Source organism: Zosterops lateralis (assembly GCF_965231275.1).
Source record: "Zosterops lateralis genome assembly, chromosome: 3".
Classification (NCBI taxonomy): Eukaryota; Metazoa; Chordata; class Aves; order Passeriformes; family Zosteropidae; genus Zosterops; species Zosterops lateralis.
The window spans coordinates 26,912,624-26,940,546 of NC_139764.1; the positions used below are offsets into that span (position 1 = coordinate 26,912,624).

The 27,923-nt window shown below is 34.9% G+C and overlaps 1 protein-coding gene across 1 annotated transcript in view; it reads left to right on the plus strand.

The window, feature by feature from the left end:
• Nucleotides 1-27,923, plus strand: part of DNAH8 (dynein axonemal heavy chain 8) — a gene marked incomplete at both ends in the record, with an annotated part of 112,505 nt that overhangs the window by 16,261 nt on the left and 68,321 nt on the right. The window contains 22 exons of the mRNA XM_083857620.1: nt 1,137-1,256; nt 2,004-2,133; nt 3,146-3,219; nt 4,137-4,243; nt 5,217-5,277; nt 7,460-7,646; nt 9,241-9,434; nt 11,477-11,603; nt 14,540-14,775; nt 16,933-17,037; nt 18,018-18,131; nt 18,715-18,777; nt 19,675-19,775; nt 20,670-20,807; nt 22,001-22,241; nt 23,224-23,423; nt 23,785-23,938; nt 24,031-24,194; nt 24,336-24,438; nt 25,003-25,107; nt 25,400-25,561; nt 27,376-27,600. Of these exons, the coding sequence (XP_083713746.1) occupies nt 1,137-1,256; nt 2,004-2,133; nt 3,146-3,219; nt 4,137-4,243; nt 5,217-5,277; nt 7,460-7,646; nt 9,241-9,434; nt 11,477-11,603; nt 14,540-14,775; nt 16,933-17,037; nt 18,018-18,131; nt 18,715-18,777; nt 19,675-19,775; nt 20,670-20,807; nt 22,001-22,241; nt 23,224-23,423; nt 23,785-23,938; nt 24,031-24,194; nt 24,336-24,438; nt 25,003-25,107; nt 25,400-25,561; nt 27,376-27,600 (3,111 nt within the window). The remainder of the gene's footprint in view (nt 1-1,136; nt 1,257-2,003; nt 2,134-3,145; nt 3,220-4,136; nt 4,244-5,216; nt 5,278-7,459; nt 7,647-9,240; nt 9,435-11,476; nt 11,604-14,539; nt 14,776-16,932; nt 17,038-18,017; nt 18,132-18,714; nt 18,778-19,674; nt 19,776-20,669; nt 20,808-22,000; nt 22,242-23,223; nt 23,424-23,784; nt 23,939-24,030; nt 24,195-24,335; nt 24,439-25,002; nt 25,108-25,399; nt 25,562-27,375; nt 27,601-27,923) is intronic.

A 27,923-nucleotide genomic window follows, 5' to 3' on the forward strand; every position in this document is an offset into this window, starting at 1 on the left:
CCAAGCTAAATGGGAAAGTGGAGAGCCACCCTACAGGAAGACCTGAACAGGAATGAAGACTGGACTAACAAGAACCTTACAAAGTTCAACAAGGACAAATGTAAGGTCTTGCACCTGGGCAAACATAACCCAGGAGTGCAGCATAGGCTGAGGTCTACATGACCAGGGAACAGCTCTGTGAAAAAGGACCTGGGCATCCTTGTGGATAACAACTTCAGTCTGAGTGAACAGTGTGCTCCTCCAGCAAAGAAAGTCAGTAGGATGCTGGGTTGCACTAACCAGCAGAGATAACAAATCATCATCCTCCTCTACTTGGTGCTGGTGAGGCCAAACCTGGAACTGTATTCAGTTTTGCTATACAGAAGAGATTTGGAGAGGGTTCAGGAAAGGGCCAAAATGATGATCAAAAGACTGGGAGGTCTGACAAATGAGGAAAGGTTGAGAGAAATTCTTTTGTTCAGCCTTGAGTAAAGAAGGCTTAGGGGAAACATCATCATGGTGTAATATTTGAAGATTATCTGCAAAGAAGATGGAGACCCCCTTTTTACAATGATTATGTGGAAAAGATGGGTGGTAATGGGTATAAGTCACTCATGGAGAGTTTCCAATTTGACTGAAGTGGAAAATTTTTTGCAGTGAGAACAGTCAGCCACTGAAATAATCTCTCACTGGAAGTGCCGGATTCCCCAGCGTTGGACAATTTTGAGATTCAGTTGGACAGAATGCTGGGCCATCTTGTCTAGGCTGTGCTTTTGCCAAGAAAGGTTGGACCAGATGATCCTTGAAGTCCTCTTTCAACTTGCTATTCTATGATTTAACATGCTTGAGGACCACTATTGGCTTGGTTTTTTTGCAAGAATTTACCTTTACAGTCAGGTTGCCCTTCTGCCTTGATGGTTAAACTGTGTGGCTATTATCTCTTCTATGAATATTGTAAATTGTGTCTCCTGTGGTAGGAGATTGTTAGTCACTGGTCAGTGATGTATGGCAGAAAATTATAATTATGGTCAATGCTCTATAACATTCTTGCATTTATTTATCTACAAAATATTTCTTACTTTTTAGAGCTCTCTAAAATAGAATACATTATGCTTTAAAGATAAGCGTGTGGTATTAACATGATTTTCTCTTTTTAGGTTACTGTTATAAGTGACGTGCGGATTGGTTTACTATTAAAAGAAATATCATATACTTCTTTAGTTAGCTTACCAGTTGATGGTTCTATCAAAATAGAGGATCTGTTGGCTGACAATGAGGTGTGTGCCACTTTACATCTTTCAACTTGAATTCTAGGGCATGTTAGAAAAAATGCCTTAGTAAATGAAAATAAAACTAAGAAAATCTCTATGTGGAAATACAGAACTTTATTTGTAAAGAAATTATTTTGGTTGAAATGTTTATATGAAGATACATTGGGTCTTTGGTATTTTAGGTACTTAAGCTGTAGTATTTAATAAATAATCTTATTTAAGTGCTTTGTACTTCGATGACATTTTTTGTGTATGAAGATCCTCAGACAGATATCTCCTTTCTTTCCCCCTATTTTTCCCAAATTGTTGTTTTAAAGGAGGAGGCAAAAAATATTTCAAACTAGTATATTTGAAAATCTGAAAGTTTTCTTATTCCAAAATAGGCTAAAAATGTATTAATTATCAAATCAGTGCAAGTAAATAAAATCATTAAGGACAGTTGAAACAGTATTTGGGTAATTTCAGATTCAGACTGTGACCTCCCTTCAATATTCAGGACTTTTTTTGAGCCACTACATTTCAAATGTCACTACATTTCAAAAATGGGGGTTTTTTTAGACATGAAAAATATAGTGATAATTTTTTACAAGTTTTTACAAATATATATTTTTTAACAAATATATATGTTTCATTGAAATAGTTTTTGCCTGATTAATACAATATTTAGGGAAATGCTTTGAATCTCCATGAAGAAAAACAGTAATAAGATAATCAGTGATACTAAGACAATGCATTGATATTTTTATTTTACAGGATTATACTAAAGAATGTTCTGAAGTATTGAACATCAAAAGCATGCGCATTGAAGATGCTGTTGAAGATCTAATAGATATATTTGAAAGATATTGTGGATTTGCACCTCCTAAATCCTCAGAAACACAAGGTAGCTAATGTTGCTTATTTAAATTAAAAGTTCTGTAGACTCAGCTAGTTTTTATCAAAAATTAACTGTTTTGTCTAATTTTCTTCAGACTTCTCCCTCTCACTACAATTTCATCTGTGTCACAGTTCTGCCTTCTTTAACCACTGTTAAACTAAACCACTACCTCATGAAATATGGAGGTAGCTGGTGGAGTTTCTAGAGTTACAAGCTGTCCTTCTGTTTAGACTAGCAAAGTATTTGCTCTAGAGGAAGAGCAAATTGAAGTTCCATTTCTCTCAGTCACTCGTAATAACTCTCCCATTTCACATCCCCCCATCTGTAAGTGAAATCATTGTTCTTCTCTTCTCAGCTCTGTCAGCTATTTGATACTGTCCCTCTGTTTTTCACTTTCCTGCCATAGTAGAATTATGTGCTTTTCTGGCTGCTCAGTTTAAATTAGTATAGTCAACTGCTGGCACTAGTGGTTCCCACTTCTTTGGGGTGTCTTACAAGGATTTTAGAAGATCCTGTACTGTTACAAGAGAAATAGTCTCTATTTGGAGGGAAAAATAATGTTTTAAGGAAAAAATTATTTTAAGGCTTAATCAGTAATGGTGCTCTTTTGTTTCATGGGCTTTTTTCCTTCCGGGTTCAGGTTTCTCCAGCCATAGAGGCATAGACAGGGTCAATATTCCAGGTTGTTCAATGGGATGCAAACAGAAAAAAGATGACACAGAAAGAGTTCTTTGTCTTTTGCTAAATTGCTTATACTGATACTGATTTTTTGGCCATTTTCACTTATATATTCATATCTGCCTATCTGTCTTTAGTAATAGATTGGTAGTGCAAAGTGTTTGGCTAAGTCTGGATCTTAACCACATTCCTGGTGTGAAAAAGTGTCACAAAATAAAAAAATTGTTGGTGATCCAGGTATTACTAAAATAAAAGTCAATATTATTTTGCCTCTAATGAGGGGACAGCATGCATTATAGAAGAATATATATGCAATTACAAGGTTTTTTTTAATTTACAGGAAAACGTATAGCATTTGAAGGATCTCAAAGTGATGATAGCAAGAGCAGTAATAAAGAAGAAGAGTTTAAAAAGGTATTTTGTGAAAATAAGGAAATTATTTTTAGACCAATTGGATTAGTAAGCAGGATCATGAGTTTTGGTAGCTGCATACCTATATTAAAGAAAGACATCATATGGACAGTATCAAATGTAATGTCTGAATTATGAAATAGCTTACCTAAAAAAGTGCATTTACGATGGATTCCAGTTTTCACAAGTATATTGCATGTTATTCCAATTATCACCTTTATTAAACAAATTCTTGATGTGAATAGTAAGTGTAAAGTTTGGAGACAATAATGTGTCTAAGCCATAACACAGGCTTTCCTTCTTCGGTAGACAGGATCTTTCATCCTTTTTATCCTTCTCTTCCAACTTCATTAATAAAGATTATCTTTGTACTTTTTCCATGAATAATCTCTTCATGTTCAGCAGAGAAGGAAAGTAGAAGTACAGAACAAAGACCCTCAAACTTGTAAGCACGAATGCAATAATGCTACAATGTTGCATTGTTTTTTTAATAGTGATCACTTCAGGTTGCCATATTTTCATATTCTTAATCCAATTGGATTTTACTGTATTAGTCTTTAATTCAAAATGGTTATGCAGTATATGCAGCAGTATTCTTTAATAATCCATGGTTTGGTTTTGGGGCTTGGTTTTGTTTGTTCTTTTTTTAATACAGACAGCTTTTCTGAAGGAGCATAATTCAGATTCTGTATCTGAATAAGACAAGTTGTTTCCTCACATACTGTATTCTCTCTTCTATGCAGCTTTTACTTATTTACTTACTTACAATCCCCTAACTTCATCTTTGTGTTTTTCATGTAGGTTACAGCATGAATTCCTTCTGACAAAATCAATTAGATTTGACTTTAAACCTTTTTGCAATAATTTTCAGGTTCCTATGTGAATACAATGCTAAATGACATATGGTTTATTTATTACAGAACTGTAAAGACTTACTTGCTTATTTCAGTCGCCGGCTGCTAGTCAGTCTCCAGAAAGCAACCCGACTGTCTCTGGATCGTGTTAAAAGAAGAATGGGTCTTCCAACGTAAGTTGCAAATGAAAGATTCCTTCAATAGTATGCACTCTTTATGAATTCTTCATGATAATGGCAAGATCCATACAAAATCAGTCTCCTATATTCTATATTCAGCATGATTTCTATAGATTCTTCTCTGCTCGAACAGGCATACATTTCAGAGACAGAATTGTTTCAGTATAATATGTTCTATACTGAGAAGCCTACTTAGAATTCTATTAAGAGAAATTATTTCAAGTAAGTGAAGTTTATGATGTTTTGTCATTAATGTTTTAAAGTCTGAATTACTTTTTTCTTTTTCTAAATATATTTTTTGTAAAAAATGTATTGAAATCCTTATCAAAGTCAATAGGAATTTTTTTGGTTGTTTCCTTCATATTTTTCTACTGTATCATATTGTTGAATCCTCCCTTATTTAGTCACTATATCATACCACAGCATTTAAAATTTTACTTTGTTCCATGTTTTTAGGTTTCAATTTTAGTTTTGAGTGGGTTAATATCATGTTTTTAGCATTTTGCATTATCTTGTCATCTTTGAAACTTTTTTCCCATTCTGTTGACTACTTATTTAAAATGTAATGGGGCAACTTTTGCTCTTGATAGGCTGTTGCCATCAGGTAATGTTGTCACCATGTAATGATCATTGAGTTCTTTTTATGCCCTATTCAAAGGACTGGCAGAGTTCCATCATTCTGAATCTGAGAGATTAAAATCCAGAATCAGAAAATACTCTAGATAAAAAATTCTGAAAACAATGACTGGATCCAAGCTAGCCTTTGTCAGAATGGTGGAACTGTAGCTATTTTCTTTATCCTTTAAACAAGGAACTTCTGTAAGTTTTGGAAATAGTACATAATTTCATGTAAAAATTCTCCCTGTCAGCTTGGTCAGAGAATTTAGCTCAAAATTATATTTCTCCAGAGAAACTGAGGATGTTTTGTGGTGAAGGGTTTATGATACGTGTCAAAATTATTTTACAGCCGACCTAAGGACCTTGCTCCTTTTCTAAAAGTAGAAATACACCTTGAGAGTCCCAATCTGGTAAGTTTTATGTCATATAGGTAAGGTAAGATAAACTGTTTTATAGTTATTTCTGCTTTTGCCCTTTTGCCCAAGTGCAGGGTGTGGGCACGCTTCCACTGAACTAGCATCTGTTCCAAAGGAGAGCAGTTGCTTACATCTTTCAGTGAACTAAGAGCACTGGTGAAATGTGCTCACAGTCCCAGTGCTCTGGCCTCTTTCTCGTTGGTGCTTGCAGAATCTTGCTTTTTAACCTTGTGGGGTTTAGCAATTACACTGCCATCTGTTCATCCGTGTTCTTTGCAGAATGATTACAGTTCTCCTTGCATGTAGTAGTTGCGTTCCCTGGAATAGGTTCTTCATCTTGCTTTATTATTATCTTATTTATTTATTTATTTAAACCTTTGCTTGTGTAATCTAAATCCTTTTGTTGAATTTCAATAATTAACATCATCTTTGCTCAGTTTGGCTTTAGTCACCTAAATGGGGAGTTAGATGACCAGAATGAGGAACACTGAACAAAAATAGAAGATTCAAAACCAGAAAAAGGAGTTGTGGATTTCTATGTACAGGGAGAAAAAGGACAGCTCAGTTGCAAAGAACTAAAGCATTAGTTTGTTTTCCTTTTGTAGAATAAGATAACTATGTGTCAGCAATATGCATTTTCTTATTTTACGAGAGAAGGTAATGAAATTCCTCAGATGTCTTATAAAGATTAATGGTTTTGTATTGAAATTACAATGAACAAAAGGTTCTGCTCTAAGGTGATATTCCTTTGACATTGAACTGCTGTTCATATTGTAATTCTGTTTTACATTCATCCTCTGTGTGTGTGTGTGTGTGTGTGTGTGTGTGTGTGTGTGTATGTACACACAATATGTAAGTTCTGTCAAAGTGCAGAATGTTTGCCTTGTTGATATTTATAGAACCTTAAAGCACCAAGCTCTACCCACTGCAAAGGAAATACATCTCCCTCTCCAGCCCTCAAATGCTTGGCTGATCCAGGGCAGTAATCAAGTAATTCTGGATAAAATACCACTTTGCCAATGCTAATAAGATTTTGCAAGAGCCTTGGTTTTATGTATGCTGCTGCTCATACATAAGGTCTGAGAAGGGTAGGAAGTGGTGGTTGCACCATACCATGCAATTTCTAATGCTTTGTTGTTGCTTCGCGTATCTGTCTCTCAGGTCAGCTCAGCGTCGGCTGGGCCACCCTGCTAGCTGTGATACGCCCAACAGTACCTTTGCGTGGGTCTTTGGCTCCGCAGTGCTTTTGCCTTAGCTGTCTCGGCCGTGGTTCGAAAGAGGGGACACTCCAGGCTCAGGGAGAAAGATTTTATTCGGGTAACTCAGGGGCAGCCCCTGGTTCCAGGCCTGTGCCTCTGGGGAGTGACCCCCGGCCTCGGTTACAGGGGGTTTTTCTTCCCCCAAAATCTCGGGGGTGGACACAAGTTACCAGACCAATGAAACAAGGCCAGGTGGGTAAGGTCAAAATGCAATACACAACATTAACAAATCAGGTGAATTTGGGATGTGGTCTTGTGAGACCCACCAATCCCTGTCAGACACCTCTCCTGAAGGTTTTGGGGTCTGGGGGATGATGTACATGTGGGGGAGAAATACAATGGGATGGGGGAAAATACAATAGGATGATCGAAACCCAGGGCAGAGGATTAGAGTTGTCTTGGCAACTCTTATCAACCTCTGATAAGCACAATCCAAGACAGGAACCTTACCAGGCTAGGGTTAAAGTCCAAATCACATCAAACCTACAACTAAGAAGCCTATGATAACATTTCAGCACCCCCACACTTTGTTTTCCTAGAGTGTAAAGAACAAGGTTTGTAATGTATTCCCACACATTATAAAAAAGTAATTATAAAAAGGATGCTTAAAATGTTGTAGGAGTTTTTAAAATAGCTGTGAAAAAAGCCAAGAAATCTACCTCCTTATATACTTGATTGCCATTTCCCCTGCAGTATGACTGCATAATTAGATAGTAGGCCACTACAGTAGGTTTCATCTCTTTAGAAGCAATTCTGAGCCAGACAACCTGCTAAAGTTATATTTTCCAGCTTCTCTTCTGGGGTAAACTTTGCAATTCACTGTGAATGGAGTAAAACTGAGGTCTCCAAAATCAATCAGTTGCATTTATTTCAATCAGTTGCATTTATTTCAACAATTTTTCAACTGTTTTAAATAGGTAATTGTTCCAAGTTTAGATGATATACAGGAAGCCATCAATCGCATGATTCATTTAACACTGGAAGTAAGTCGAGGAGTTGCTCAGTGGGGACAGAGGCATTTGCAAAAATCTATTTTAAAAACAGAACCAGGCACACAGCAAGCAGGCTTTGGATCACAAGGAAAAAAAGGCAAAAAAGGGGAAAGTAAGTGGTTTGTTTAGGTTTTGTTTTACTTTCTACTTTACTTTTTGCTTTAATAACTATGCCATATATAAATGTTTGTGAATAACCTCACTTTTCATCAGAGAAGCCTGCTGTGGATTGTTTTACATTAATTTTGGGGGGTTATTTTGATTTAATTGACTGTATTTTTCAGAAATAGCTTTTCAGGGTTACGTAAGTATGACAACTCTGAAAAACAATAAGCAAAAAACTGAAAAAATTGCTAGGTTCTGAGTATTTTAGTTAATTTAAGGCAAAGTCAGCTGTTGATCAATCTTTTTACTTACTCATTGTGGAATGTAGTCATAATGATATAGCTAAAACCATAAACCATAATTTTATACTAAATCTCATTGAAATTTTAAGATACAGCAAGAGCCAGATTTCAGGAAAAATTTTAATTACTGGATGTATTCTTGGATTGGATTATAAAAAACCTCAAATGTTTTTTCATGTGAATGAAAAATTCTTGACTGGAGACAGACCTACATCCATTTTAGTAAAATACTTTATTTCTTAATATTACTTCCAAGCATCTCTCCATACATTTTGCAAGCCTAAATGTTTTTACCATCGGGTTTTTTTAGCTGTTTGACTGACTCAGTGATATGCAATCCAATTAATATCTTCCTTGTCATTCCTTTGAAAAGTCTGCAACATCTTGGAAAGTTTTTCTTTCTGACAGTCCAGAGCTGTTACTTTATTCTTCTACGGACATGTCTTGTATGATTCTAACCTCTTTTAATGGAGTTCAAGCAGGGTGGCAGGAGAAAACCCTCATCAGACACTCAGAGTCTTTTCCTCTTCTGTGTCAAAATACAGCATCAGCAAATGACCATTTTCATCACCTTTAACTGGATACCAGCAGCATCTGGGGGCATATGTTAATGTTTGGGCAATGAGGTTATGGAGTACACTGGTAAGGATGGATGAGTCTGAGACTGTTTCCAGTAAGCAGACCCCAGAAAAGGTCTTCAGAGTAAAAGAGAACTTGGAGCTGCCTTAAATTCTTCTCATTAAACAATATATGCTGTGGAAAACAATATATGCTGTGGAATGGGTGGTTTTTTCTTCTTCATTTGCTGAAATCTGCTTCAAAATGTTCAGGCATTGTTATGACAGAAGTAGCTCATCAGATCTGAAGCATATCGGTATCTATATTGACCCTGATTGTCTCAGCAATTAATCAAGGAGTTCAAGAAGCTTACACTGCTTTAAAAATATATGGAATTAAAAAAACTTAAATTTTAAGAATTAAAAAAAAAAATAAATTATGTGGAATGTTTATGAGGCCTTTGACGTTCTGCTTACAATTAAATTAAAATTGAGAAAATGAAATTTGTGAATGAAGAAGACTGGTTTTTTTCCATTTGAAAATCTTCATTTTAGACTGAATTTCTTCTAGCTGTATAGTGCCTGGCAGGAGCTAGCAGCTGGTACTCTAGCTGAAGTTAAGATAGGATATTCAGCCTTACTGAAGGAGCATCATTGCTCAATTTGGTATGCACAGGTTTAGAAGAGACTTCTAGTCAGACTTTCAACACTTCATTGATTTATATATAATTTTATTTTACAGAGGGAGCTGATGATAAGGTTGTCAGAAAGCTGAAAAATTTTTATGCAAGTGTTGCAGAAAATGAAGCTATTGCTAAAATAATTGTGCTTCTCTCTTCTGCTGGGGATTCTCTAAAAGAAGGAGTTAGTGAAGTTCTGCAAGAATTTGATAAATATAAGGTGCTGTGGACAGAAGATAAAGATACCGTATTTCAGGTCAGTATAACAATGATCAATTACAGGACTATTCTTCATTAATCCTATCTTTTGGAATCAGAAAACACTTGGAAAAATCAAAGGAAAAAAAGATGTAGAAAACACATTCACAGCTGAAATACTTCTTTTATCCTTCTGTAGGAATGATACTATCTCTACTAAGAAGTAATAGCATTTTACTAATGTGAAAATAAATTTTTATGTTTTGGTTTGCCTTCATCTGGTTCTATGGCATTCCAGATACTGAAAACCTGGTAATTGCTTTGTTTGTGTAACTCTGGATTTTTGGTCACAAGAAACGGTAGTGGCGTGTTTTTAGTTTTGTCAGTCTAATATATGCATTTATTCTTTGTTCTCATACTGTTCTATGTAAGTTATAATGGTTTGTTCTTTGTAGCCCCCCTGAGTTTGTCCCCTATGGTTTACCCCAGTTACAGTTATCCAGTTATCCATCAATCGTGTTATGTAACCTTTGGGTCCTGTCTGTCACTTTGAGGACTCACCCTGGGTCTAGAAGGTTCCAGTGAGGTCGTCGAGTGATTGAGCAGGATTCCAGCTGTTCCCTCCTTGATTGGGTTCCCTGTTTGTCTTTGATATGCAGAGCCCCTCCCTACCTTTACCTGATTGATCCTTCGTTCTACCCTTCCCCTCTCTCCACCCCTGTACTTAAGATGCTGCGCCAGGGTGATTTACGCTCTGCTGAGGCAGGAGAAACCAACCCAGTGTGGTATGTGGCATGTCCCTGTGCAAGCACAGGTAGCACGGGGAGTTAACAAGAAGAGTTAGAGACGTGCACATGCCTGCAAGGCTACTGGTATCACAGGGATATGGTAGGATGGCACCTATGAGTGGTGGTGTGCTGGAATGGAGAGACACAGGCTCTTTAAGAAAGTTAGGCAGGGAGGACCAGGTCAGGATTGAAAGGAGGGCAGGGACAGGTGACATTATCCTGCTACAGGCTGCCTGACCAGGAAGTCCAAGCTGATGAGACTTCCTGTAGACAGACAGGCGTAGCCTCACATTTGTAAACCCTGGTTCTCATGAGCAACTTCAACCATTCTGATATCTGCTGGAGGAACAACACAGCAGGCCATAAGCAATCCAGAAGGTTCCTAGGATGTGTTGATGGTACTTCTTTGACCAAGTAATTGAAGAGTGAATGAGAAGGGGTGCTGTACTGTCTACCTTGTTCTCAGCAACAAGGAGGAGCTGGTGGAGAAGGTGAAGCTCAAGGACAGTCTGGCTGCGGTGACCATTAAAAGGTGGAATTCAAGATGAGTTTATGAGGGTTAAAACTCCACTAATTCATAAGTGGGGCTGAACATTTGCTGTTAGTCAAATTAAAAATTTAAGTCTAATCAATTTATTGTTACTAGCTTGGTCTAGTTACTATTGAGGAATAGGACACTGTTACAGTGAAAGCTTCTGTAATAAGGCAGTTAAATTTTATACACACATGTTTAATTTCTACATACTTCCTTTTCCACAATGCTTACCCTTCTACTGCTTGTCTGAGTACTCTTGGATAGAAGAGTAGAAGTGGGGTAAAGCTTTCAACATTTATTACTTGCCCAAGCAATGTAAGCATAATCAATACAGGTCTTAAGTAGTATTTCTTAAATGCAGCTTTTCAGAATAACAGACCATTTCTACCTTTGAGTTCTGTTCAGGGATCTAGTTAGAAAATGTATTTTATTGTGATTTTTTCACACATAATTTGGCTTATGAGGTAGTATTTCTGTAAGTGTGGGCATGTAGTTGATCTGTTTTGTCACCTGTTTTCACAAAACAAGTAGGTCCTTAACTTGTCTTGGTTATCTGTTTCTCTGTTAAATTTGGTTGGAATTTCCCAATAAGGTTGAGTTTTAGTGGCAGAGAAATTTATAAACATTCATTTTACTATGCTAGCAAGGCTACGGAAGGCTAAAAACAAGTATAATAGTGGTATACATTTTCAGTAATTACTGAATAACAGTTACAAAATGTTTTACCAAGATTATGAAAAATGACATTTGTTGATTGATATTTTAAACTACACACAGGAAATTTTTGCTACTGATCCCACTGTGTCCGAAATTAAAGAAGAAATAATTCACTATGATACGTTTGAGCAAGAGCTGAAAAATTTAAGACCTGTTATTCTTCTTGGTCCACTTGAATTGCACACAGGTATGACTTTCTTATCTTAGTATGTATAGTAAGATAATGAGTAAAATAGTCACAGAATCACAGAAGATGCATAGTTGAAAGGGACCCATAAGGATCATCAAATTCCAGCTCCTGGACCTGCACAGGACACCCCAATAGTCACACCATGTGCCTGAGAATATTGTCCAAACACTTCTTGAACTCTCTGTTATTCTCAGTGCTGTGACTTCCCTGGGGAGCCTGTCCAAGTGCCCAACCACCCTCAAGGTGAGGAACCTTTTCCTAATATCCAACCTAACCCTCCCCTGACACAACTTCAGGCCATTCCCTCAGGTCCTGTCACTGGTCACCACAGAGAAGAGATCAGTGCCTGCCCCTCCTCTTCCCCTCACAAGGAAGGTGTAACTGCAGTGAGTTCTCCCCTTACTCTCCTCCAGGCTGGATAGACCAAGTGACCTTGGCTGCTCCTCATATGGCTTCCCCTCAAGGCCCTTCATCATCTTCATTGCCCTCCTTTGGACCCTCTCTAATTGTTTAGTATCTTTCTTATTTTGTAATGTCCAAAACTGCCCACAGAGCTCGAGGTGAGGCTGCTGCAGTGCAGAGTAGAGGTCAACACTCCCCTGCCTTGCCTGGCTGGTGATGCTGTGCCTGATGCACCCCAGTGCCAGGGCACTGCTGACTCATGTTCAACTTGCTATCAGCCAGGACCCCCAGGTTCCTTTCTGTGCCACTGCTTTCCAGCATCTCATTCTCCAGTCTGTCCATACATCCAGGATTGCCCCATTCCAGGTGCAGAATCCAGCACTTTCCCTTGCTGAACTACATATGGTTGGTAATTGCCCAGCCCTCTGACTTGTTGAGGTCTCTCTGCAGGGCCTCTCTGACTTTAAAGGAGTCAACAGCTCCACCTAGTCTGTGAACTTCCTTAGTATTTCTACCAGTTCTATGTCCAAGTCATTTATGAAGGTGTTGAAGAGCACAAGGTCTAAAATGGAGCCTTGCAGAACCCGTCTAGTGCGAGGTCCCCAGTCTGATGTCACCTCATTCACTGTAACCCTTTGTGTCCAGCCTGTGAGCCAGCTGCTCATCCATCACATGACATGTTTATCCAGCTGTGTGCTATGAGAGACAGGTTTATTCTTGTAAATATGAATGTATCTAGATGTCTTTCAATATGAAAATAAATCACTGAAGAGACCTCACTGACTGTCAGCTGGGGCTCACTCAAACCCTTCTAAGAAATCTGACTTAAAAAAATCCTCCATTCCCCTTGTGTTCTCCACTTGTAAATGTGGACACATAGTTCTGTCATGACTGTAAAGTTGTTATGGAGGCTTGCCGAAGAATTAATGAGTGTTTATTGACACTGATTTGATCATCCGTGGTACTCTTGTCTGGCACCAGGTCAGCCAACGATTATAAAGAACATTGGAAGCATAAAAGTGCCTTCTTTGGTACTGGTGAAAGAGGAGCACTTAACGGCATTAATATTTTTTTCACTTTCAGTGTTTGTTTCAGGAGGAGACATGACTACTTAGTCATTCCCATGTTTAATATCTCTAGCTCTCAGAACATTATGTTCTGAATTAAACTGTTAATTCTATGGCATTTCTGTCACAGCTGATGGTGCTTAGGATTCCAATAGCAGTTATCTCTTTCACCTCATAGATTATTACAATGGTAACCAGCTATCTGGTTGGTATCTATCAATAAGTAGAAAATGTGTCCTGTTGCTAGTATCCGTGTGGCTGCATTTCTTATGAGCAACCCTCTTCTTCTGACAGATTAGTTTGATTAGGTTAAGAAATAATCTGTAAAATTTGTCTTTCTTGCACATCAGAGAAGCAGAAGCTGCCTGCTTTGAAGACTGGAGTTCACTTCAGGATCTTGGTGGTGTGTTAAACCTATTTCTTTCAGTGAACAAGCAAAAATATCAGACTGCTGACTGCACATCTTCATCCAGTCCCTGGATGCAGTTTCTTCTTAATGAGACCACTCTGGAAAACTCTATCTATTATTGTGTGACCAAGAGTAGTAAGAAAGAATGTGTCCAAAAGAATATGGATTTTGTTGATGATCACAGTACTCCCTCGCCTGTGACCCTGCATCAAAGGGTCCCAAGTCCTCTAGGTTACAGAACAAAGGCATTAAATGTCTTTTATGATCTGGGAGAGTGGGTACTGTCTTGGACTCAGTTTATGTTTGGGAACTTATTTACTGTGATTTATGGATTTGAACTTCTATCAGAGTGTGGTAATTTTCTTGAATTACTCCTGAGCTTCAGGAATCATCTCTTTAATATTAATAGGCACATAATTAAAGGAGAATCTGTATATGCTACAAAGTTGTTTTGTGAGCAGAAATGTTTTATTCTGTCAGTATATTTTGCTTTCTTTTACCAGAGTACAAAAAGCTGCCTAAGAAAATCATAGCATTTTTCTGAAAATGTATTTGAATTCTTTGCTCTTCTGGCTCTTCAGTGTTGGTTTGTGTTTATATATTAACTGCATATAACATGATGTGTCACCTTACAGTTTTAGCTGTCAAGTATTCCAAGTCCAAATTTTGAAATCCCAAGATGCCATTTCCTCAGTGGCTATAAAGTATTCAAATATCACTGATGTTTATACATTTGGTTAATGCATATCAAAGCTATTCTCTGAAAATCCACATTAATAAGTAGACATTTTGTTCTTTATTCATGTTCCCTATGTGCTCCTCTGGGTAAGCTTACCAATATGTTTTACAGATGCCATAATATACAATAAAACAACAGAAGTATCTTTAGATATAGTTTAAATTGTTTTGAAACTTTTTAAATGCTTTAATGGAATTGCTTGTCTGCTGTTTTCTAATTGCTGTTAAGGAACCATATGTAATGATGTGGGCTTTTTAAAGAAAAAAAATAAATGAATTGAGTAATTTTTTTTTATTTTATTGTTTTTTAAAACCAGCACCACTGAAAAAATCTTTAACAATTGAAGCCAATTCCTGGAAGATGGTCCTCTGTCATTATTTAAATGAGGAATATAAAAAGAAATTATTAGGCTTGGTGTCGTTCATAAATGATCACGTAAACAAATTGTCTCGACCTCTGACTGACTTAGATGATGTCAGATTAGCAATGGAAGCTTTATCTACCATTCAAGAAAAGAGATCAGATATAGATATCTCTATGGGACCTATTGAAGTAAGATGACTTTTAATTTGTTATATTGTAAAAATGTTATTATTTTTAATAATGTATATAATAAGTGTTTCAAGATAAGATAAAATTTGAACTCTAACAATTAGTTCACTGTCTTGAAGGAACTAGGCTGAAGATGGGAAACAAAATGTTAGTTTTGGTCTTTTATATTATAAGTTATGAATCAGATAATTTGATATATTCTGTATTAATACAAAACAGAAAAATATTTCTTAAATTATAATATAGAAACAATCTAGGAGGCAACATGCAGAAATAAGAAGCTGAGAACACAAGACAAGGGAGCACTATGCTGCCTTTTTCTCTTCATTAGTCTTAATCCCCTTTCTGTATGTATAATCAAACATCTTGACCATTGAACCCCTTGAAAGATGGGGTTAGCCAGAGAATATTCATAGAACTACACACTGCGGTATGCTGTCAAAAACTGGCAACATTCTTTTAGTTTTTTCCTATAAGAAGCTGAAAGAAGCTAAAACAAGCTCATAAGTACTTGGTATTTACTATTACTATTACTCTCTGAAGCAGTCAGCTTAATAGAACAAATTAGCTTTTTATTTTCATCCACCTTTTGAAGAAGAAATTTTTTGCTGTATAGTGAGATTTTCTTTTATGAAGACTGACCTGACACTTGAAAGGAGTTTCTGTAATTGCTGTCACTTCTGCTAGTTTCATGGTAAGAATGTGGGTTTTGTCTTAGGAATTTGTCTAGTGGTTTGTAAGAAAACTATGAGTTCTGTGCTTAAATGATGTAGAGGTAAACTGTGGAAATACAGCTGCCTTCTTAAGTGTGCATCAAGTATGTTAGAAAGTCTTAGCCTTACACCAAATAGAAGAAAGAACCTTAACAATAAGTTAAACATTTAAAGGAAAATTCACATTCAACTAAATGTTATTAGTCTATTTTCAGGATATAATGATCACACTCTTAACTGTTAAATAAAGCAAGCAAGAGGAACTGAGTTCAACATTGTCTGCTTGCTAGGTTTTACATGTGTAGGAAATGATGCAAACTTTGTAAATAAATAAAGGGTATTAAAAAAGATGAAGAATTATTGGTTTTGTTTATTATTATTATTATTACTATTATGCTTCTGCTACTTTGAGATGAATATTTAAGATAATGATCTGTCCGAAACTATTTATATTTTACATATCTCATAAACATTTACTCTCATAAACATTTACTTCCTTTCTAGATTAAAATAATGAGTTCTGTCAATGTCAGTAGGGCTAGTCATCTTAGCAAGTCACCCTTAGATTCCTTTTCTCCAGGAGATGAATAACCCTAGACACCAGTGCAGGCTAGGTAAAAAAATCAGCTTTGCAGTACAAGAACTAAGCTCTTTTTTGAAAGTACACAGAAGTGAATAAACTAGAGAAGTGTCTTTGCAACAAAGAGATATAAGGGTCTCCTGGGACTTTTACGAGCTGAATTGCCCGCAGGTTTAGGGACATGATTCCATCTTCTTTGGGATACGAGATTTATCTGAAGTGTTGGGCTTCCCATTACAAGACAGACTTGGACATACTGGAGTGAGTCCAGAAAAGGATGAATAAAATATGAAAATGAACTTATTTTTAAATAATGCAGTGTGTTCAGGAGGAGGATTATAAAGCAGAATATATGCAAACAAATTGCATAAGGAAGGTTCATTCCATTACAGATACGTATGTGTATATTTGACAGTTCAGCAAATTTGGCAAAAAAGGTTTTATAGATGATATGGCAAAATATTTAAAGATGTGTAACTTTGTGTGCACAGTTATTCAGCATTAGGGAAATTTCATCAAAACCTACATTCAGGTGAAATGTAGATTATTGGAATAAAATACCATTGACATGATTAAAAAAATATATTTTCTGATATTAAATCTGTGGTGTTTGTATATGTTTTCCCAGTATGTCATCCAAGACATCTTTGAAGAAATAGTTTTTGCTGTTGTTCTCTAGTTCTTCATCCCTCATCCTTACTAAAAAACCAAAAACAACCAAACCACCAGTTATTCCTGAAATATAGGAACATTTTATTTGATTTCCTTTGAAATATTTTTTACAAATTTGCTCTATGCTTCCTCAAATGAACTCATAATATATTCCTAAGCTCTTGATTTTTTCGGGGTTTTTTTTCTATCTAGGAAGCCTACAGCATTTTAAATGCATTTAACGTGGAAATTACAAAAGAGGAATCAGATGGTGTTGACACAATGAGATATGCTTTTAGTAAATTAAAAACTCAAGCTGTAAGTATATAAAATTATATTATTTTGCATTTGTGGAAAACTTGTGAGTTTCTTCAAGTTGTAAATGAGAGTATGAGACCAATTGTCCATCCTCTCTGTCTTCTCACTTTGACATCAGTTATGCAATACTGTCTGTATCTTCTATTAGTATGTTCATTTTCTAATTTCATTTTTATAGATAACTTTGATATTTAAATATTATTGTAGCTTTTAGATATATCTACAAAATGCTCTGCAAGAATATCCTCCTTCATTTCCAGTTTTTGTGTCATTCTTGTCTGATCAGGGAGTTTAAGTTACATTTTTCTAAGAAATGCATACTCTGCCAGTGCCCTGGTGATGTACATTCATCATCATTAAGTGATGGTTGTACATTCATCTTTATTATTTAGGACAGCCTTCTATCCCTCAAAAACTCCTAATTTATTCAGTATTTTATGTAATGGAGGTGGTTAGATGGAAATATGTAGATATTTTGTTGAATTTATTAAGTTACATCCTGTTCCACAGATTAATCACTCAGGAAAGGACTCAAGAGTATGTTCTATGTTTTTGTGAAGCTCTTGGTTATTACTCTTAAAATTTTGATCAAAGAAAAAGAAATTTTTTAAATAGAAGGCTGAGCCCTGTGTGAGGAAGATGACTCTATTAGCTTGGGGTTTGAGGTTTTTTGGAGGGAGGAAAGAAAGAGAATAGGATCTTGTTACATCACCCTCTTGTAATGAAACACATTCCTTTAAAGGCCAATGTGAAATTTTGTTAGGGTTTTTGGTTGAGGAGGTTTGGTTTTTTCCTCCACCTTTCCTCTCAAGAATTGAACATGTAGCACCATAAAGGGAAAAAAAGTATTAAGCTTCAAATAATAAATTTTTCTTCAAAAATTTGAGATGTTTTATTCATAATTTTCATTTATATCTAACTCAAATATCTGTTCCTGATTCTTGCAGAAATAACTTTTATTTTAATCTTTTCCATGTCAGATTGCAGTTCAAGATGAGTTGGTTGAAGTTCAGCCCAAATTTAAGACTGAATTGCTAGAGGCAGTTAAAGTTTTTAAGGAGGATGTATCACAGTTTGAAACAGCATATGAAACGGTAAATGCATTTAGTAGTGGCAGGGAAGACTTGTACTCAGTGTTTCAATGTTTTTGGTTTGCAGGAGTTGGGTGCCAGAATTTTATTCTGGTCAGCTACTGATGTTTGATGCCATGGTTGCTAAGCAGTCATTACTCTAGGTCAAAATTTTCAGTATGAAGAAATAGCAGTGCACACAGCTTTATAAAGAAAGAAAAGAAGCACCGGTGATACAACTTGTAAAGAAATCATAATTATAAATTACAAATTCATTTAGAAACTATAGTACATGTTGTGGCATCTTTGCACACACATCAGCATTAAAAAGGACCACTGTCTGGGTTTTTTTATTTTCAGCAAAATAAGGAAGTATGGAAAAGTTAGAGTCTGATCTTATTAAGTTTAATTAAGATAAGGAATTTTCAATTCCATAAAAGTTACCTCTTCTTGGATTTCCATTGTAAGTATTGAATTACCAAGCTACATAACTTGCTTGAAGTTTGAATAACAAAAGTATGTATTCTGTAATGATCTGTAAATATAGAGTGGCCTTCAGTCATTTTGAGAATTAAGGTTCAATTTTGTTAACTGCTTGTTTTGAAAGGAGGGGCCTATGGTTCCAAACATTCCACCTCAGGAAGCCAGTAAGAGGCTGCAGATCTTTCAGGTAAGAAAATAAACTGTTGAATTTGCAACTAATTAATCAAATCTGCTCTTGCTTATCATAACAAGTTTACCAAATTATAATTTGGATACTCCTTATAATATTATGTTATCTGTACTTTCTCTCATGCAATGTTTTCCTTAATGTAGAAGGATTGATTAATTAATCTGTAAACTTTCTTCACTCTTTATATTTTGCCAGCAGAAATTATCCATTTGAAAGGGTAGAGTCAATCATGACACCTGAACAATGGCTGAAAAGAAGCCAGGTTACAAAGCAGTCATGAGCCAAACTTCTGATCTTTTAAAAATCACATTTTTCATTAGATAATTGTCTTTCAACTTGCTATTTACTTGTTATGAACCTTATTTCATAGGTCCAGGAGCAGTATTTTCTCTAGTTTTAATCCTTTTTTCTGCAAGTTATAGTAACTTGAATAGTACTTTTGTCAGTCTAACATATTGTATAGATTGTATAAAGTAAATTCTGAGTTTGTGAAAAGCACTGGGGTCTAACAGAATATTCTTAATCCTTCTAATGCATTGAATATGTACTGAAAATTGAATATTTCTGGTTAAATTTGCTGTATTTCTTATTTTGCCAAGAGAGTGCTCTGTACTTTTGGGTACTAGTTGTGAAAATCATTTTCTTTCCACTTTTCTATGGTGATCGTATCCTTTGGACTGCAGTTATACTTTAAATTAATTGTATTATTTGGCATTCTGGTGTTTTTCTTCAAGCTATGTATTTGTTTAGATCAAAAATATTTTCAGGTATTCTACATATGCTTCTGATAGACTTAATTAAAGTTTGAAACTGTTTAATCATTTATTTTTAGACAATTTTAAGTTAAAACATATAAACTTATGTTTTCATTTGGTCTGTATGAAACACAATCAGGCTAACTTTGATGAGCTGTGGAGAAGGTTTATCACGTACTCATCTGGTGAACGGTTGTTTGGATTGCCTGTCACAGAGTACGACATTTTGCACAAAGTCAGGTAACTGTGGATATATGGCTGCCTTAAGTGTGTTATTAACTATGTTAGAAAGTCTTAGGCTTACATCAAAGGCAGAAATATTACAGTGTACAGGTTTTCCATTGTCTTGAATAAAATAAATAAATAAATAGATAAATAAAACTTTAGAAGTTCGAATGAATTTGTTAATTTAAAAAACCAGTATTTATTTATTATTGTAATAGAATGATACCGGATGATTTTACTGTGTATAAGTACTATGTAAAGGAGCAATATGCCCTGTTCTAGACATAAATAGAAATAAAAAGATATATTTATATATTAAGATACGGTGAAAAGTGAAGAATAAAATGTAAAGAAAGGTCATTCTATTGTGATATAAGAAGAATTTACCTACAGTTTTTATGAAAATCTGATTTTTTTGCGCAGCTGTACAAATGATGATTAAATTCTTAAGTCTTTGCACCAGCCATTTCAATTGTTTGATGATAATTCACACCAGAGGAGGCTCTCACTGTTTCTGTCTGGTTTTAGAGTAGTTTTAGTTCAGATTCAAAGAGTGCTTCTATGTAAATCGACAGTTTTTTCCCACCTGTTAGGCTCTGCTTTGCACTGCAGGCCAGCTCAGGGTATATAACCTAGGTTTATTTTGGACAAATGGGGATTTTGGAGAACTAGGCAAAAGCAAAACTTCCTCCAAATATGTTTATTGTGGATATTAGGTCCTTATCACTAACTATCTGCTCTTTATATTGATTTTTTTGATGAAGTATTCTTTTCTACATTAAAAAACATACTCCAATTGCCTATATCTATATTTCGTATTATTATTTCATATATTATGTATTTAAATATTTTGAGATATTTAGAGAGTGGATTGAAATTATTGGCATAACTGTTTCTTTTTTTTCCCAGGAAGGAGTTAGGCTTGCTTCAGAAATTGTATGGATTATATGATACTGTAATAAGCACTATTGATGGTTACTATGACATACTTTGGACAGAGATAGATATTGAAAGTATCAGTACTGAACTTGTGGAATTTCAAGGCAGGTATGTTTAACATATGAATAGTAGCAGATGCTAAATGCATTAAGATTTAGGTGAGTTCAGCAAAGCTATTGATATATTTATCAAAACCTCCATGAATAAGATTTATTGTAAACAATAGGATTATTCAAGAAGGAATGAAATAACACCAGTTAAGCAGTGTTTTACCTGTAGCTTTGAAAACTGAAGGACATATGATCAGTTGAAATGCCAGTCTCATTAGCTAAACCAACTGAAAGGTTAGGAGGACTGAAATTTTATTTGAAGTTCTTCAACTGGGATAATTAGGCCATTGATTTTTAAGTTTTGCATACAAGAATAACAGGCACAAAATTCTTTCTCCCTCAGAGAAAGGCAGGCAGGTGTTAAACATCCAATTTGACATCAAGTGGGGAGCTAACCAACATGAACATACTGACAATCACCCAGCACTGACATAGCTCTAAGCCACACACATGCTGCTTTACTGTTCCTGATTGTTGGGAATATGAAATCCTATCAGTGGGAGGTAGAGAAATAAGTGATAAAGAATGCAAACCCAAGGATTTATTGGGTTTTTTTGTGATAAGGATATACTTTACCATTTGCAATAGGGCATTCCTGTGGTAGGTCACCTACTTGGTTCTTGATGTGTTGGCTCATTAAAAGTGTGATCAAAGAGATGGATAATTATATAACTGTTCTCAGAATTTTTCCACATTAGAAGTATATAGTTTTCATGAGTGAGTGGTTTCAGAACCACTAACCAGAAGTGGAGGAGGCAGTCATTTTTATATGATTTTCATGTCTGTCTCCAAATTGGTATGTTACTAAGTTCCAGGCGTATTAAATTGAAATAAATATCATAATTGTACAAGGATTTCATATGTGAAGTTTAACTATTTTTTTCTTTGTTTTTTCTTTTCCAATAAAGACTGTCTGATGATAAGCAGGACATAACTATGTTTTAACAGAAACTACAGTATTTTTTATTTTCTTTATTTGCAGGAAAAATATCAGTGTTTGAGGCCATTAAATATTATGATTTTTAAGTAGGGCATTCATATTAGCTTTTCCTAAACAGGTAGGCTAGCTGACATAGAAAATGTTGACCTTAATACAATCCACTTCACATCTCCGTGTTTAAACTCTTGTTTAAACAATTCTATTTTGACAGAAGGGGCATTTACTACAGTATCACTTTAATTTAACTGCAGGTGTCGTAGACTACCTAAAGGTCTCCACCACTGGGCAGCATTTTCGGATCTCAAGAAAAGAATTGAGGATTTTATTGAGTGTTGTTCTTTGCTGGAAATGATGTCTGACAAAGCAATGAAGCAAAGACACTGGGATCGTATTGCTGAAACAACAGGACATACATTTGATGTAGAATCTGAGACCTTTTGCCTTCGGAACATCATGGAAGCACCAGTTCTTGAAAATAAAGAAGATATTGAGGTAGGTACACATGTTTTTCCCCTCCTCATTCATTTTATATCCTGAGCGAAACTAATGTGATTGCTTATAAAAGTTATTCTCTTTAAAAATAATAACTTCATTAAAGTCCTTGACTCTCAATCAGACCACACTGGTTTTAAAACTATCTATGTTTTATTTAGAAGCTCTTATCTATGTGAGCAAATATAGAAGTAGCAGCTGAAATCTCTAGACCTTTATTTTTAGATAATCTCTTCACATTCTTCCTGCCATTATTTTTTATTATTTTCTTAGCTCTTTTTAAGCAGGAAAAAATCCTTGAACAAAACTTTAAATAGTCACAGTCAGCTAAATTTTTTACCTCTGTTGTTGCGTTATAGTTTTGTAGATAAATCAGAAATTTTAGATGAGGACCTCATTCTTAATAATATTTAATATTAAGACATTTTCTAGATTATTATGGCTTCTTTTGAACTGCACAACTTCAAAAAAACCACCCCATATAACTTGTGAAAACTCAGTGGAGTTTCCATGTTTCATATGGTAATTACATATGCAGAAGCCTATTATATCTATACTTGATTTATATGAAAGCATTCCAAAGTGACCTGCTTAATTTTGAATGAAGCTCTGATTTGAATAGAATGTTGGACTTGACCTTCCCAACTTAAACTATTCTTAGATTCTGTGATTCTATAAACTGAAATGTGGTAAGAGTCAGAGTTCATCTGATTATGAGTCTAGTCATTACCCCTCCTCAGCCTTGTAGAAATTATGATGCAAAAATCTTTTCACACAGAAATAACATTGGTGAAGCCACTGAAAATATATACCCATCCATTTCCAAAAGTGCTTTTTTTTCAGTTATCCATACAAATAATTTGAGTGAGTAACATTTGTAGTGTGATATCTGCATTTTAAAATATTCTATGACTGGATGTGTAGTATTAGGAAATTCATTTCACAATATTGGAGAATCTAAAAAGTGGTTCTTTCTTTGCAGGACATATGCATATCTGCTATGAAGGAAAAGGATATAGAGGCCAAACTGTCTCAAGTAACTGAAACCTGGGGAGCTCAAAATCTGAGCTTTGCACCATTCAAAGCAAGAGGAGAGTTACTGTTAAAGGGACTTGAAGCAGCAGAAATGATGGTATTAATGGAGGACAGTTTAATGGTTCTGGATTCCCTACTGTCCAATAGGTATTTGGCATAGTCCGTGTATGGCATTTTCAGAAATACACTGCAATAGTAACAATACTATTATTAGCTAAATTAGCAGTAAATTTGAATTAATTTTTTAAAAATGAAACAAAATCTTACAAGGCCTAAAAAGATGAAAAACACCCTTATGAGAAAGACTTCCATGCACATTGAGTTGAGACAACTTTCGTCTCAGTATACTTGAATGTAACAAAGCTGTTAAAATCTTTCCCTAATGATGTTCTTGTTCTAAGTGAAGCAAGAGTTTGTTTGTTCTGGGTTTTTTTCACCATTGTAAGTATTTTTTTTTCATAATAGCTTTATTTAGATTTAAATAGTTTATTCTCCTCTCCACTTTTAGATACAATACAGCGTTTAAAAAGCAAATTCAGAGCTGGGTTTATAAACTAAGCAACTCTTCACGTATACTTGAAGAATGGCTGATAGTGCAGAACCTCTGGATTTATCTTGAAGCTGTTTTTGTAGCAGGAGATATTGCAAAAGAGTTACCCCAGGTAAACTTTACAACGCTTGCCTAATATTGTGTACTGAAACCTTTCTGTGCAATAATTTTCAACAGTTTATGTTTTGGTTTTCCTATATATAGGAAGCAAAGCGTTTTCAGAATATTGACAAATCATGGGTAAAAATAATGCAACGAGCTCATGAAAACGCAAATGTAGTTGCCTGCTGTGTTGGAGATGATACTATGGAGCAACTTCTCCCTTATTTACATGAACAATTGGAAGTATGTCAGAAATCACTTACAGGGTATGAATTGTTTGATTTTTACTGCTTTACTATATTGTAAATAATTTTTATGAAACATTGATTGTATTTCAGTCTTACACCTCTATATTGAAAAAATTACAACCTGAAATATTTTAATAAAAATCTTGTTTAATTTTAAAGATATTTAGAGAAGAAAAGACTGCTGTTTCCAAGATTCTTTTTTATTTCTGATCCTGTACTTGTTGAAATTCTTGGACAAGCAAGTGATTCTCATACAATCCAGGTATGAACTTAATGATATTTTTCTACTTATATTTTAAAAAAATAGAGTACAGAGGAGCATTTAATAAATCGAGATGCAAACATTATCTTTTTATAAAGTTTGTTTGAAAGAAAACATTGTTTCTTGCTCTCCATTCTTTAACAAAATGTGAAATGGATACCTGTAATTCAAAACAATCTTCAGAATTCAGAACACTAGAACATGGTTTGATCGAGTGATTTGCTGGTGTTTTCTTTCCCAATTAAACTAATAAAAGGATCCTGTGAGGTTTTCCTGCTTCGCATATTGCAAAATTCTTCCAGCTAGTCTGGATTTTTACTGAGAGTTGATTGAGATAAGCCAGTTGATCTCTGCTAGATCACCTCTGCAAACTCTAAAAATCCAGTAGACAGAGTTAAAATTCTACACAACCATTTCTGTAATTGTCGCCTACAGATGACCAGAAATTCATCTGTACGTTCTGATGAATTTTGCAGGATAACCTTATTTGAGAGATTTTTTCTGTTTGCAAAATATTAACATATTGCAAAATATTTACATTTAATGACTCCTGTATCCTTACAGCCACATTTGACTTCCCTGTCTGACAACATAAATGAAGTGGAGTTTCACCCCAAGGATTATGATCGCATACTGGCAGTCATATCAAGAGAAGGAGAAAAAATTCCAGTAATTATCTGATTTTTTTTTTCCTAGAAACATTAATAGAAAAATAATTTTATTATTGAACATACAAGATGTATTAAGGTGAATTATTGTTAATTACAAATAAATATTTCAAGGACTGATGTTAACAGGACTAGAATATGTCTTCATTAAATAAATTCCTTGGATATTAATTGAAGTAAAATCTGCAGCTGTCATGAATAGAAATTTAGTAACTATGTAGTAACTCATATCCTTGAACAGAAGGTTGGTAAATACATTTTATTTTATACATTTACTTTAATTAATTTTGCAGTTGGACACTCCAGTGCTTGCAAAAGGACCAGTAGAAATTTGGTTGAAGAGTTTATTGCAAAACCAGCAGAGGTCATTGCATGGCATAGTTAGGGCAGCATTTTACCAAATTTGTGACCCAGGATATCAGCTATTGAATTTTCTTAATCAATTCCCAGCCCAGGTAAGAATAAGAGATGCGTGTGTGCTGTCTGGGTTGTATCTGGGAGTAGGTGGAAGGTAAAGAGCATGTGGGATTGCCAGTATGAGGAAGTTCTCATAGAGGAAAAAGGGGAAGGATCTGGTCAGTAGAAGGTAATCCTAATCATTTTGATTTTGATACCAGTATATTGCATAATATTTTTCTTGCCATCTGCTTTAAATTTAGTTTTTTTTAGTTCTGTTGGATAATATAATGTAGAGCTTGTATTTTCTGTAATGGATTTTGCATCCCTTTCAGCTGCAAATAAAATTGCATGTGCGGGTTGATTTCTCTCATAATTTAAGATTACAAGAGCTATGATTATGATTATTTATCTCATAATTTACAAGATTTACCTCATAGTTCATATATTTGTCATTATGATAATGCAGTCAAGGTAGTACAAGGCTATGTTGAAGGATTCTAGAAACTCCTCCATTTTCCTGATAATTCATAAATTTCATTAAAAATTAATGAACTGTTTCCCATCCTGTATGAATTCTGAATTTGTAATTTGCTGACTGGTACAGTGCTTGTTGTAATTTTGAATAAAATTCTACAGATATTAAAACTGGCCAGTATGTTACTATTTTAAAAAAATCAATACATTTAAATATTTAATAGAATTTTCCTAAAGCTCTATTTACAACATTATCGGGTATTATGTCAGAAGTGTTTATTTGAAAATTTTCACTGCCTTAAAAAAATAAGGACTGTCTTGTTTCATGTCATGCATTTTGATGTGGCTTTACTACCACCTGCAAAGATCTTTTCTCACATCTTGCTAAGTTCTTATGATCAAAAAATTGTTTCTGTTGGAAGGATTTGGCCAAGGAATTTTTACAAAGAAAAACTGTGTTACAAAAGAGAGAAGAAATTGGGCAAAATAGTGACAAATTAAACATTTTCTTCAAACTGCTTTTTTCCTGGCTCAGAACCTGCTGTTATAGATAACATGAAATAGTCACATCCAAATATTTATTTTATTTAATTTTTGTTCTCCTTTGACTAACTGGTCATTCTAATTTATTTTTTTTTTAGACTCTCCCTATGATAGCTCACCATTTAAAATCATCAAGCTATCTTCTAATGCACAAAGTCTGTAACCACAAGCTTACTACAGGCATAGGGAGCCAGAAAAGTAGAAAGAGATGTTGAATAAAATTTTTAGAGCTTGATGCTTTGTGAATATAAAAATGGGGGTAATAAAGGGATACAGTGCTTGTCTGTCTTTTTTGTTGTGGATATTGTAAATCAAAACCAATCTGAGATGATAATTTAGGTACAACATCCTATAACTCTCTAGATTTATTTGCAAGCAAAGTAACTTGTAGTTCAGTGTGCTCTTGGCTGTGCTCCAGGCATGACAGGATGTTAGAAGGCAAGCCATACCATTTTCAGTGAAAATTCATAGAAATTTAATGTTCTTTAATTAGTTACAAATTGGCAATGGAAAATTTTCAGAAGGTCTTCTCCCCCCTGAGCGAGTTTAGGTATATATACTGGAGTCCTCTAAAGGTTTAGAAGGGAAACTGACACGAATCCTTAGTTTGAATGTATCTCACTGTGCGACAAATGTTTGTAAAAATTTTTAAATGCTTTCTCATCAGATTGTGCAGCAGAGCCAATTAATTCAGACATGGTGTCCTGGTGAGATGGATTTATGTTAGATCTCGTGATATTTTGGAACTGTCTACACCGTAATTTATCATTCCTATTATAACTAAACCTTCTGTAACACAGGTAGAGTTCAACAAGTGATTAGTTTGCATATTTTTCATGTATTACATTTTTAGGTTGGATTACTGGGAATTCAAATATTGTGGACACGTGATGGAGAAGAAGCTCTACGCAATGCTAAGGACGACAAAAAAATAATGGATGTAACCAATGCTAGATTTCTGAATATTCTGAATACATTGATTAGCCAGACCACGGAGGATCTTTCCAAGTTTGAGAGAGTGAAATTTGAAACACTTATTACCATTCATGTGCATCAGCGTGATATTTTTGATGATTTGGTAAAGTATAGATTTTGATTTCTGGCAATTAAATGCATTTTCTATCGTAATACTCTTTCTTATATGTGGTAGCTACAGTTACGTGTGTATGCATATGTGAGAGAAAGATGTCCATAATCTCACCACTGTAAAAAAAATACAATTTTGCTTAAACTAGAATAACATTAATCAGTTCTGTCACCTAATTTTTTTTTTTTGGCAAATGTTTATACTTTTCTTAGAATATTTAAATTTTTCATGTCTTCCTATAGAGTATTTTTTGATAGACAAAACAAACTATTTCCTTCCTTTGAAAAACAGTTGTACTACTCTTACTTGCGTAA